Below are 12909 nucleotides of genomic sequence, written 5' to 3' on the forward strand. Positions count from 1 at the left end.
GGAAGAAAGTTCTGAAACAAATTCCAAAGCCAGATCCTGGAATCAGTTCAGTCAGTCTGAATGTTCAGGCCTCACGACCCGATGCGAGCGGGACCCGTCCCGGTCGGGTTGGGTCGTGACAGATATCACATAGGAATAGTAAGGTACTTTGCATTTTAATTATTTCTCCTATGTTCTATAACCAATATATATATTATAATCCCAATGATTACATCATAACCTATTGTACACATCAGGATGACAAGTTTCATGAGCCTTAAAATGACCTTAACCACATATAAAATAAAAAAGAGGACATGTCTCATGCTTAACAAATTTTGCTAAAAGTTAAAGAAGCTTTCATTTATTTATCCATTAGTTCCTTCGACCACTACTCATCTTCCATATGGTATTAATCCTTTAGCCAAAGTGCTGTTCGCAACAAAGTTCTTCACCCTCATTGTTGTGGTTCATTTCATAGGCATCAGAGCTCATCACAAAGTCATTTTTAAGGGATATCACTGATATCCAATATGGCCAGATTTATCTTTGGAAAGTTGTGTGGCAGTTGGGAGGCTTCCTTGCCTTTAATAGTGAAGCAAAAAGACTATCTTAGAGTTAGCGGGCAATTGAGACGATCTCTCTCCTAAAAGGGAAAAATTATTACATGCGGAATCCGGACGGGAGAACTGTCTGGATTTGCTGGTATTTGCTACGTATTTGCGAATACTTAGTAATATTACTAAGTATTTTGTGAGTATTCATTGAGTACCGGGTCCCAGTGTATTTGGGTGACTTGGCGCGTCTTTATTGGGTCGTACGTCCGGTGACCGAACGTAATAATTCGCCTTGGCAAAGGCTAGTAAACCTTGGTGACTATTGAGTGATGACTCTTCCTTTTAAGCATGCTAGCCCGGGTTAAACTGGTTGATTATTAATTAGGTTTTGTTTGGGACGGCTTTTTTATTGTTTCTTAAAGTAATTTTTTAATATAAAAATTTAAATTTTATATATAATTTTAAAAAAAAAAAAAAACAACAAAAAAAAGTCATCCAAAAAGAGCTAAAGATATGTTAGGTTTTATGGTGGCCTAGATGGTGTTGCATGAATGGACCGGAATGCATGCGGTGGCTTTGAATGGACAAACAAAATACATTCATGATTTCCATATTGATTAACTATTTATTCAACCAGCTGTTGCTGTCTCTATGATTGTTGTGATGCATGCATGCACCCCAGTTAAATCTTCTTTGTGTAGGTCCTGATAGTTTAGATTTTGTTTGGGACAGCTTTAATATTGTTTAAAGTAATAAAAAAGTTATTCCAAACGAAGCCTTAATAGAGAGAATAAAGATTCGTTTGAGACATCTTTCTTAATGCTTTCTAAAACGTTAACGTTTTAGTAAAAAAAAATCTTGAATTAGAATTTTTTGTACTAAAACTGTTTTAGAAAGCAATGAGAAAACTGTCCCAAACGAAGCCTAAGTTACATGATGTACTAACTCAGGCTTCATTTGAGACGGCTTTTCTACTGCTTTCTAAAGCAGCTTTCTAGTAAAAAAATTCTTGAACTTGAAATTTTTGTAATATAAAGCATTAAAAAAGCCGTCCCAAATTAAGCATTAATTGAAAGCACTTAGAATATAGTATGATAGCAAGAAACGTTGGGTTAGAATAATTAGTTCATTTATAGAATTAATTTTGGATTAAATATTTTTTAATTATGGTAATGAAGTATAAATTAATTTGTTTTCTATTTTTTTTATTTTCAAACCAACTTAATTTTTTGTTTATACATATAAGAAGTAGGCCATGTAAATATATTTGTGTTTCAAGAGTAAATGAAATCCAAATATGACCTTAGTTTTTTGAGTAATGCTACATAGTCTTAGATTTTGTTTAGAATGATTTTGTGATAATGAAAATAGTTAGTAAAAAAATAATATATGTTTCGAAGATAAAAATTTTATCGCAATTTCAAACTGTCTTTAAAAAGTTATTTTTGGAAAAGCATTTTTGAATCTGTGATTGAAGGAGCTTTTAAAAGCAAAAACTAAAAGCTTAAGGCTTTGTTTGAAAAAATTTTGTACTAAAAAACCGCTTTAAGAAGCAGTAAGAAAGTTATCCCAAATAAAACTAAGTTCTAAATAAAGCTTGAATCTCTCAATATGAATACATTTAGGCTCTCCTCACATCTTAAAAACATTTGTTCCTCAAAATTACAACCCTACCACTCTCTGTTGTTGGTGAGGAAATTAAGTTTATTAGAATTTTAGATTTATTTTAATTTGAAATTAGAATAAATTATCTTTTTAGTTGATATTAGGTATGAATTTGAATTATTAGATTTGATTTGATTAGTTTTGATTGAAAGCATATATTTTGTAATCTTATTTTTTTATAAATCTTATTTGAGAGTATTGGTGTCCATGAAAGCTTTATAATTACTTGTTCATTTAAAAATTTAAAAAAATATGGTGTACAATGTAAATAATTTGTGAAATTGTAAGTTTAAATTAGGATTACCTCAAGTCCTTGGTAAATTTTTAAATTTTATGTTGTACTTTGCCTGAATGTATAAGTAAAAGCACATAAAAATAAATGAAACCAGGATTTAACGTGTAAAAATTCAAAATAGGCACGGAATCACACCACATCAAGAAATCTACTATGAAAATCAGGAGAAATAAGCACAAATATCTCTTCACTCACACTCTCTCCTTGCTTCTCTTTTGACATGCACCATACTTAATGTCTAATCATGCCAGAAATACAAGAGAAAGTCAAGAAAATAACCCCAAGGGATGCAACCATTCAGAGAAACGAGAAAGAAAATCGTCTAGTCCATCTCGCAGTGTGCAGTACTAGTTTGGGGCACTCAAGCCTCTGTTTGATGATGCTAAGACGTTCAAACTCATAGTGCTGCGGAACACACAGCGCTGCGGCGCCGAATCCAGAGTGTTGTGGCGCTTTGCTCTCTGTAAGTCAGCGCTGAGGGCTCAGAAACATAACGCCGGGGCGCTCGGGTATTTCGTTAACATTGAATTCTTCTTTAGCACTCAACTTGAGAGAGAGAGAGAGAGAGAGAGAGAGAGAGAGAGAGAGAGAGAGAGATTCAAATATGCCTGCCATGTTCAAAAGGGTTGATTATTAGTTGGTTGGCTTAGGTCTTGTGGTGGCTGTCATGCAGGTCTTTGCATGAATAAACAAAGTACACTTTAGGCTTCGTTTGGGACGGCTTTTTTATTGCTTTCTAAAACAGAGTTTTAGTACAAAATTAAAAAATTTTGTACTAAAACTCAATTTTAGAAAGCAATAAAAAAAGCCGTCCCAAACGAAGCCTTAGTTCCACACTGATTAATTATTTATGGAAGCTGCTGTTGCTGTCTATATGGCTGTCATCATGCATGCACATTTGAATCTTCTTTGTAGGCCTCTGTGACTAAATGGTCAAACAGTAAACAGCAGGAGTTAGTGACTTCAAAGATTTTAGAGGGGTGTCAATAAATAAATTGATTCGAATCCGATTCAAAATTTTTGGATTTTATCAGATTAATAAATGGACCAGTTTTAGAACATTTATTTTGATGTTTATTAAATGGGTCGGATTCAGATTGACCCGTCAACTTTATTTTGAATCGAAAATGATTGTTTAATATGTTTTACTTAATTTTTTTTTAATTTGTTGGTATAATCTTTTTTTTTAATCAATTAACCTAAAATCTATAGTTAAATAGTTAATAAAACCCATTTTTTTTAATAAAAAAGAGTTGTGAGTTGAGTTAGGATTGCTAGCGGGTCGGGTTTAGATACACCTTTTTGACCCCTTTCTCACCTTCTCTCTTCTTCTCTCTAGCCCTCTTAGAAAATTTTTCAAGAGTGATGAACATGCAAATACAATTTTATAATTAGTTGTTAGCACATTCTAACACGTGACCACACATTGAGAATGTAGAGAGAGAAGTGATATATGCATGTAATTGAAATAGTGATATCAAATGCTAGAGAAATTATTCTGTGCTGAGATTGAATGCAGAACATTATCCAGAGATCAACTAGAATGCGCCACATCAGCAGTACCGAACCGTTATATCGAGCCCCAGTACCGAATAAGAGGTAACGTGGCGCATTATGATTGATCTTCAGATAGCATTTGATATCAGAATAATTAATCCAAATGCTGACAAGGATAGCAGTGGAAGTTTGGCGAAGGCCTCCTATTCTCTTTATATGAACATGCAAGTCAACAAATCAAAGCTTTATCTATCCACATCGTCCATCTTAATTTCTGCTAGCCACTTGTTTCACGTACGAACAAAAACTTATTTTTAAATAATAATCTTCAAAGTTTCTGATCTGTTTAAGTACTCAATGAAGAAAAATAGCTTAAACATCATTGATAAAAAAAATGATTAGCATCTCTATATCAAGCATTTCTTCTTTCTTAATCATCATTAGACAAATAAGAACTGCTTAAGGATGTTATTAAGGCTGTAAATGAATTCGCTCTTCTCATTAGAATTCCATGAAATGAAAGGTTAAGGTTTTGTTTGAGACGATTTTCTTAATGCTTCTTAAAGCAATTTTTTAGTAAGAAAACTGTTGCAAATGAAGCCGAAGTTCTTTCTAGTGATTATTTTAATTAGGCAATACAAGATTAGTCATGCACGGTTTCTTTTTCACCCAATTAGACAGGCATATGTAGACATCGATCACAATTAATAGCTGTTAGTGTGGAATTCTCTATTGATAAGGACAGCATAGATTAGTTAAGCAGTAGCTTTCCTCATTTTCTTGCGTCAGAATAATTATTTGCTATGACCATTGATGCCTGCTTTGGATTTGCATTTTCCCTTGTTTGCGTCCATATTTGAATATAATTAAGCCACTTCGGCTAGGCTACTCTTGCAATTTGTGTGAGAAAGTGAGAGAGAATATCCACTGAGGCGTAGGGTGGTTGGTGGGCGAGTACGGTTGGGAACCCCCTATTACAGGTTTGAATCCCCTCTACTACGGCCTCACCTCTTTAGTGGGATAAAGCAAGTATAGGACCGATGGATGTGGGTGGCCTCGTTAGGTTCCGCCGAGGGTTTAGTTACGCCGCCAAACGCTTCATTTCGAGTGGCAGCAAGTAGATACCCTCATTCCCAAAAAAAAGTGAGAGAAAGAGGAAAATTATTATTTGCGGACTCCGTACTTAGCTTTGAGATCAATCTCCAATACAATGCCGACATATGGCGGCTCGACGACCCGACGACCCGACCTGATGAAAAATTTAAAATCGTGATGTTTCAGTGAAAATTTTAAAATCGAGGCTATTCACTTATGGACCCTAATTGTATGGCCTATGATTATAAATGTTTCATCCTTAGGAATTCATAGTAGGAAAAATTTGTTGAAACATTAAAATTTTATAACCCTTAATTTAAATTTATTGAATTTACCACCCTTCAAAATTGGGGAGATATTAATAGTCTTATTATTTTTATATTGTAGAAAGCCCTTCTTCTGTATAATAGATATATACTACAAAATCAAAACACTTAAAATCATTACTTTCTCTTATTCCTTTAGGAGCTGGCGAAATTTTAAAAATTTATTTAGCTCTCTTTTCTCTCTTTCCCCTTCAAATAAGAAGTACGTCGATGTAATAACCCTGTCTTCCATTTCAAGTGCTCCCTCTTTGATAGGGGTGTCAATAAATTATTCGACCCAAAAAATATAGGTTTGGAATTACTCATTTAATAAACAAATCAGATTTATGTTGAGTATTATGACCAGTTTATTGAACGGGATGGGCCCATTATTGACCCAAAAATGATTAGTTTAATATCTATTTCCATATTTTTTGTGGGTATAATCTTCTTATTTTTTTTATCAAATATTCTAAACTTTATAGTTAATAAGTTATAATTTTTTAACCAAAATGGATTTAAGGGTCGGGTTCGGTTGACTAGATTCGGGTCAAGTTAATTTCGGGTCAGATCTGAACCCGACCAGTCAACCCATTTTGACATCCTTGCTCTTTGGTACACATCACCCATTGATCACGTAACGGTACATTCAAGTTCAAAACTACTAGACGTGCATTTAAAATATTTTGTAAAATCTACAAGATAATCAAATTTTGTGAGGGGTTGTGATTTTGAAGGAGGATTATAAGGAGGGGGTTGTGATTTTGAAGGAGGAGGTGGGGACTTATAGAAACATAGAGGTGGAAAATATGGCAAATGTTGTGGTGGTAATTCATTATGATCGAATGAAGGAGGAGAAGATATGGAAGAGGAGGTGACTTATATATAAGGAGTTATAAATATAAGGAGGAGGAGATGGTGTTGGGGGTGGTGGTAATTTATAAATATATGGAGGGAGAGATGTGATGGTTGAGGGGGTTAATTATACAAATTAGGATATGGTGGTGAAGGTGAATGTGGAGGGGGTGATTTATAAATATATGCAATTAAGTAGAGGTAAGCTAAATGAAGGTGGTGGAGATTTATAAATATAAGGAGGAGGAGGTGATAAGGATGGAGGGGGTGGTGATATGTATACATGTAGGGAAGGTGGTGATGGTAGTGGAGCTGACGGGGACTTGTTAATATAAGGAGAATGTGGTGAAGGAGATATGTATACAGTATACATAAGGAGGTGGATATAAAGGTGATGGGGGCGAGTTATAACCATTTGGAGGTGGAGTAAATGGTGAAGGTGGAAGGGTTGACTTGTAATTTTATGGTATTAGAGTGGTCAGAAAAACTGCGCGGAGGGGTAGGGCATGTTGAATTTTTATATTTTATTTGTTTTCTCGTATTTTGTTATTTTTATAATTAGGAGTAGAAAGATAATATGATATACTGATTGATCTCCTAGCTATATTATAAATGAATTTTGATAAATGAATTTAGTTGTTTATTTTTTTGAACATGGTTTATGGTTACTTCCACTGATGATTGTATTAAGAAAAAAAAAATAGTGGCTTTGGTAGATTAATTAATAGATAAATAGTTATTTCTTCTAAAATAAGACCTAGGGGCGTTATACTTCTTTCACTTCTTGTTGAATCAAATTATATACTCATGGTTCTATTGGTGTTATCATCACTAATGGTATGGGAGCATGGACAGCTCTGTCCGTATGGGCGGCTCAGTTCTTCACAATAAGCTCCACAAAGACCTAGGGGCGTTATACTTCTTTCACTTCTTGTTGAATCAAATTATATACTTATGGTTCTATTGGTGTTATCATCACTAATGGTATGGGAGCATGGACAGCTCTGTCCGTATGGGCGGCTCAGTTCTTCACAATAAGCATAAATGATGTTTGGTATAATATGTTCAATGTTGATATTTTCATATGTTTCTCATTTAGTGCATTCGCTTAATATTTTCTTTTACAAAAATAGGCACTTCGAAGAGAACCCACTACGTTGGAGTTTCATACACACACGCATCGGTGCTAAAAGATCAATAATGGATTGATAAAAAACTAAGAAGGACATACATAAGTATTCAAATATATATTAGGAGAACTATGTGTAACTTTGCGATGTGCAAACATAAACTTCTGCTAATGAATGATCATCTGCAGGATCAATATACTACTTTGACACACTTTTTGGTCCCAAGTAGTGGGAGGAATGCAAAAGGGGCGGTATATGGGTTAAGCTCATAAGCCTATGTGTATAAAGCTCGGTACGTACTCTTTCTCAATAGCCTTCATGGATAGCAGAATTGAGAAGTTAGAATAAATATTTCTAAGAAGAATTAGAATGAATGTGGTAACTATAGTTGATATGCAGTCACAATAAACTCAAATACAAGTTGAGTTGTGAGCTCAAGAGGCTAAGGAGAGTAAAGAGAGATGGACAATAATTAGATGTTGATTTTTATGTCAATAAGCTTTCTAGTCAAATATCAATTTATAGTTATATAATTAAGGCTTCGTTTGGGACAACTTTCTTCCTGCTTCTTAAAGCGGCTTTCAAGTACAAAATTTTTAATTTTTGTACTAGAAAGCCGCTTTAAGAAGCAGGAAGAAAGTCGTTCCAAACGAAGCCTAAATCTCATCTATGCTTTCTACTTTTTCTTAAAAACATGGGATTCCAAGTCTCACATTCAAATACATCCACTCCACTTAAAGGTTAAGAAATATTCAGTTATAAATAAAGTAAATTAATATTGTGTTATGAGTTCCCAATTTCAAAATACATCATACCTTATTAAAAACTTCAAAGAAATTATTAAATTTGATGAATAGCTTACTCTCATGAAGTCAGACCCTCATGAAAGTTTTCGATTAAAATTCCACATTTATAAATATTAGTTTTCCCTTTAAAAATTCTTAAATCATTAAAATGACTCTTAACTTGCAAAAAATTTAAGAAATTTCAAAATTCTAAACTTTTATTTGGCAAGTTCCACAGTAATTTTATCTATTATAGAGTTTCAATTCTAAGGCTTCATTAAGGATAACTTTCTAACTGTTTTCTAAAGTAGTTTTTTTAGTATAGATAATTTTTGTACAAAAAAGTTGCTTTAGAAAGCAGTAAGAAAGTTGTTTCAAATGAAGCCTAAATCTCATGGGGTTACAGTCAAGCTTAGAAAAAAAATTTAAGCTTTATAAACCAAATAAAAAAAAAACTTTTATATTAGTAAGGATGTGAAATGAGCCCCTTGATTAGCTTGTGAATCTTCTATACTTAAAGATCCATAACTATTTTGCTAGCCTTAATTAAGAGTTCTATCCCTCATGAAATAGATAATTAATCACTGAGGGTTATATTTAAAGAAACTATTTAAACTATAAATATGAAGTTCTCATAAAAGTTTATAATCCTAGTTTATTTTCCTTTGAAGAAGAATGATCTCCTCATCTAGTTCTTTCTCAAATTGAAAGATCACTTTTTAGTGCCCAAAGTAGAAATCATGAATATATATAATATGATACTCAATTGTGATGTTCCTTTTTTCTTAAAATATATCTCCCCTTTAAAATTAAAAAAAAAAACATTAATAACCTTATTTCTTTTTTATTATTATGGAAACCTTTTTTCCCTCATTATAATAGGTATATGGTACAAAATAGAATCACTTAAAGTCATTATAATTTCTTTTTTATATGAGTTGGTGCAATTTTCATGTTATCTTTTCTTTCTTTCTCTCTATCTTCTTACTTCCTAATAAAAAGTATCTCAAAAGTAGCTCTGTAATTTCGTTCAAAGACCCCCTCTCTTTCACACTTCGCCGAATGATTTCTTGATGAGAAATTCACATTCATGATATCAAAAGTTCAAAATATTTATTTGAACTATCAAAAACTTTTGTAAAAATTACAATAAAACAAATTTTATTTTTAAAATAGTAATAGTTTTGAATTTTTTTCTTGTGATGCTAAGAATTTGTTTTCTACTTTTATACAAAAGACTAATAGATTGATTAGATTCTATAAATATTCTTTTTGTTTTAAGTAAGAGTTAAACTTTCAAATACATTTTCGCAAATTGGGCTCATGATATTATTTTTTTCTAATACATCTCAGAAACAAAATATCATTATCATAGGAAACATCGATCTGCACCAAATATTTATTTGTATTTCTCAATCAATACATGCTGCAATTATTTTTCATAAGAGAAAAGAAATACAATTTCCATGTTGATGATCATAATAAGGAAAACAAGGCTTTATTAAATGAAATATGACTCTATAAATAGTGTGGCTTCTATAAACTCCATTTTTTATCGATCTTTCACTATTTGCTTGATTTGTTCTTCATGTAAATGTAACATCAATGCTGCAGGCTGAAAGGAGGAGTTTCTAAGCCACCTTATTAACTTTTTAAATACTTGTATAGCTCTGTAAAGGAGAAATAAAAGGATAAGAGTTTAAAACATACATAAATTATGTATAATATTAATGAATAGATATACTCACATTAATATTATGTCGATTTTATGTTGTAACGAAGCCTTCAACTCATTACATGCAATAGTAATAATAAGCTAGAGGTGAGGTAAACCTATATTACTACATCGAGGGTGTATGAGATATTGATGGGGGGTCTTTATGGGGGTATGGTGGTGATAATGAAGGAGATGGAGGTGTTAATTTATAGTGATATTTTGAAGGAGGTGGTAATGATGGTGGTGGTGGACACTTGTATGCCTAAGGCGGTAGAGGTGAAGCTGGTAGAGGAGATGAGGAATTATAGAGCTGATGGAGTAAGAGATATGGCAATTATGGTAGTGATGAATAATACTGATGGATTGGAGAAGGTGAAGGAGGAAACAATGAATAATAGATATAATGGGTTTCTGGGGATAAGTGAAGGCATGGTGGGGACTTATAGATATAAGGAGGTCAAGGAGATGGTGATGGGTATGGTGGAGATTTCTAAATATATGGAGGGGTAGTTTTGTAGGTAGGTTGGGAGGAGGGGTTAAAATGATGATGATGCTGAAGGGTTTACTTATAAAAGTAGAGATTTAATGGTAGGGATAATTTTAAATTACATGAAGGCGAAGGTGTGTGTGTGTGTGTGTGTGTGTGTGTGTGTGTGTAGAGATTTATAAAATAAGAAGGAGAGGGTGATAAGGATGGAGGGGGTGGTAATTCTAACATATGGAGAAGGAGATGATGGTGGGGGAGGTGGTGGAGACATGTAAATATATGGAGAAGGTGGTAAAGGAAGTCATGAGGACTTTTATACGTATGGAGCAAGAGATGACATAGAAAGAGGTGGAGAGGAAATGCATGCCAAAGTAGGAGGTGGTGAGAGTGTGATGAAAATAAAAGAGAGGTGATTTATTGACATGTGGAGGTGGTGAAGATTTTTAGAAATAAGGATGAGGTGGGGAAGAATGATGGGGTGATGGTTTGTAAATATAGGGAAAAAAGAGCAATGTGGAAGGATAAGGGGACTTATAATTATGAATATGAGGTGATGGATGAAGATGGGGTGGGAGCATATATAAATATGGAGATGGTGATGATAGTAAAGGTTGTGTTGGGGACTTCTATATATAAGAAGAAGATGGCTAGGTAAAGATAAGGTGGATAGGGAGAATTTTAAATTTATGTAAGTAATGGTAAGAGGGATCAAGGTGGTGGAGCTTTGTAAATAAAAGGAGGAGGTGCTGGTGGTGAAGGAGTGGGAGGGGGTTTGTAAATGTAGGGAGGATGAGGGAAAGGGGAATGAGGGAAATATTAATCTTAAGGAAGAATATTTGGTGAAATAATGGTGGGGGGCCAATATGCATATAAAGGTGGTGATGATGGCAAGGGAGGTGGTGGTGAGTTGTATACTTGAGGAGTGGGTGAGGGTGAAGGTGAAGGTGCAGGGGGTGATTTATAAATAGATGGAGGAGGCGCTAAGGGAGATGGCGATGGTGGAGATTTATTAACAATAGGAGGAGGAGGTGATGGGGTTGGAGGAGTTTGTGGGTCATTTGGAGGAGGAGGCAATGGGGAATGAGGAGGGGGAGGTGGGCTTTGAATAGAGGGAGTAGGTGATGGAGAAGGATAGGGAGGAGGTGGGGGGTTGTATATGTAGGGAGCCGGTGATGGGGAAGGAGAAGGAGGGGGTGTTGGGCTGTATATGTAGGGAGCAGGTGATGGGGAAGGATAAGTAGGGGGTGGTGGATTATTAATATATGGAGCAGGCGCTAGAGAAGGAGAAGGAGGGGGTGGTGGGTTGTAAATGTATGGAGCAGGTGATGGAGAAGGAGAAGGAGGAGGTGGTGGATTGGAAAAGTAGGGAGCAGGCGATGGGGAGGGAGAAGGAGGGGGTGATGGGTTGTTAATGTAGGGATCAGGCGATGGGGAAGGGGAAGGAGGGGGTGGTGGGTTGTTTATATAGGGAGTAGGTGATGGGGAAGGAGAGGGAGGGGGTGTTGGGTTGTATATGTATGGAGAAGGTGATGGGGAAGGAGGAGGGGTTGGTGGGTTGGAAAAGTAGGGAGCAGGCGATGGGGAAGGAGAAAGAGGGGGTGGTGGGTTGTTAATGTATGGATCAGGTGATGGGGAAGGAGAAGGAGGAGGTGTTGGGCTATTACTATAGGGAGCAGGTGATGGGGAAGGAGAGGGAGGGGGTGTTGGGTTGTATATGTATGGAGAAGGTGATGGGGAAGGAGGAGGGGTTGGTGGGTTGGAAAAGTAGGGAGCAGGCGATGGGGAAGGAGAAGGAGGGGGTGGTGGGTTGTTAATGTATGGATCAGGTGATGGGGAAGGAGAAGGAGGAGGTGTTGGGCTATTACTATAGGGAGCAGGTGATGGGGAAGGAGGAGGGGGGGGAAGGAGGAGGGGTTAGAGGAAGAGGAGATGGGGAAGGAGGAGGGGTTGGAGGAAGAGGCGATGGGGAAGGAGGTGGAGGAGATGATAGATTTGGAGGTGAAGGTGATGGAGAAGGAGGTGGAGGTGATGGAGAAGGTGGAGGTGGAGTTGATGGAGGAGGAGGGGATAGATTTTGAGGTGGGGGTGATGGAGAAGGTGGAGGTGATGGAGAAGGAGGAGGGGATAGATTTCGAGGTGGGGGTGATGTAGAAGGTGGAGGTGGAGGTGATGGAGAAGGAGGAGGGGATGGATTTTGAGGTGGGGGTGATGGAGAAGGTGGAGGTGGTGGTGGAGATGATGGAGAAGGTGGAGGTGGTGGTGATGGGGAAGGAGGAGGCGATAGATATGGAGGTGGGGGTGATGGAGAAGGTGGAGGTGGGGGTGATGGAGAAGGTGGAGGTGGTGGTGGGGACTTCAGCAGTGGATTAGGAGGCCATAATGAAGGTGGGGGTGGGGACTTCTGTAGTGGATTAGGAGGCCACAATGAAGGTGGAAGCGGGGACTTGCCATAAGGTGGTTTTAAAGGCAACAATGAAGGTGAAGGCGGGGACTTGTATGGTGTAAGAAACAACGGTGGTAGCAATTCATTTGGTTTCTCATC

General features: G+C 36.1%; 1 protein-coding gene across 1 annotated transcript; it reads right to left on the reverse strand.

The window, feature by feature from the left end:
- Positions 1–9574: 9574 nt before the first annotated feature.
- Positions 9575–12375, reverse strand: LOC110112437 (extensin-2-like; the record flags this gene model as incomplete). The annotated part of the gene is made up of 3 exons (XM_028699982.1): positions 9575–9833; positions 9912–12057; positions 12233–12375. Coding segments are annotated over 2 exons (1011 nt in total), but the record flags the coding sequence as incomplete, so codon positions are not given.
- Positions 12376–12909: the final 534 nt, after the last annotated feature.

The sequence above is a fragment of the Dendrobium catenatum genome, unplaced genomic scaffold (genome assembly GCF_001605985.2).
Source record: "Dendrobium catenatum unplaced genomic scaffold, ASM160598v2 fragScaff_scaffold_1422, whole genome shotgun sequence".
NCBI classification, from domain to species: Eukaryota; Viridiplantae; Streptophyta; class Magnoliopsida; order Asparagales; family Orchidaceae; genus Dendrobium; species Dendrobium catenatum.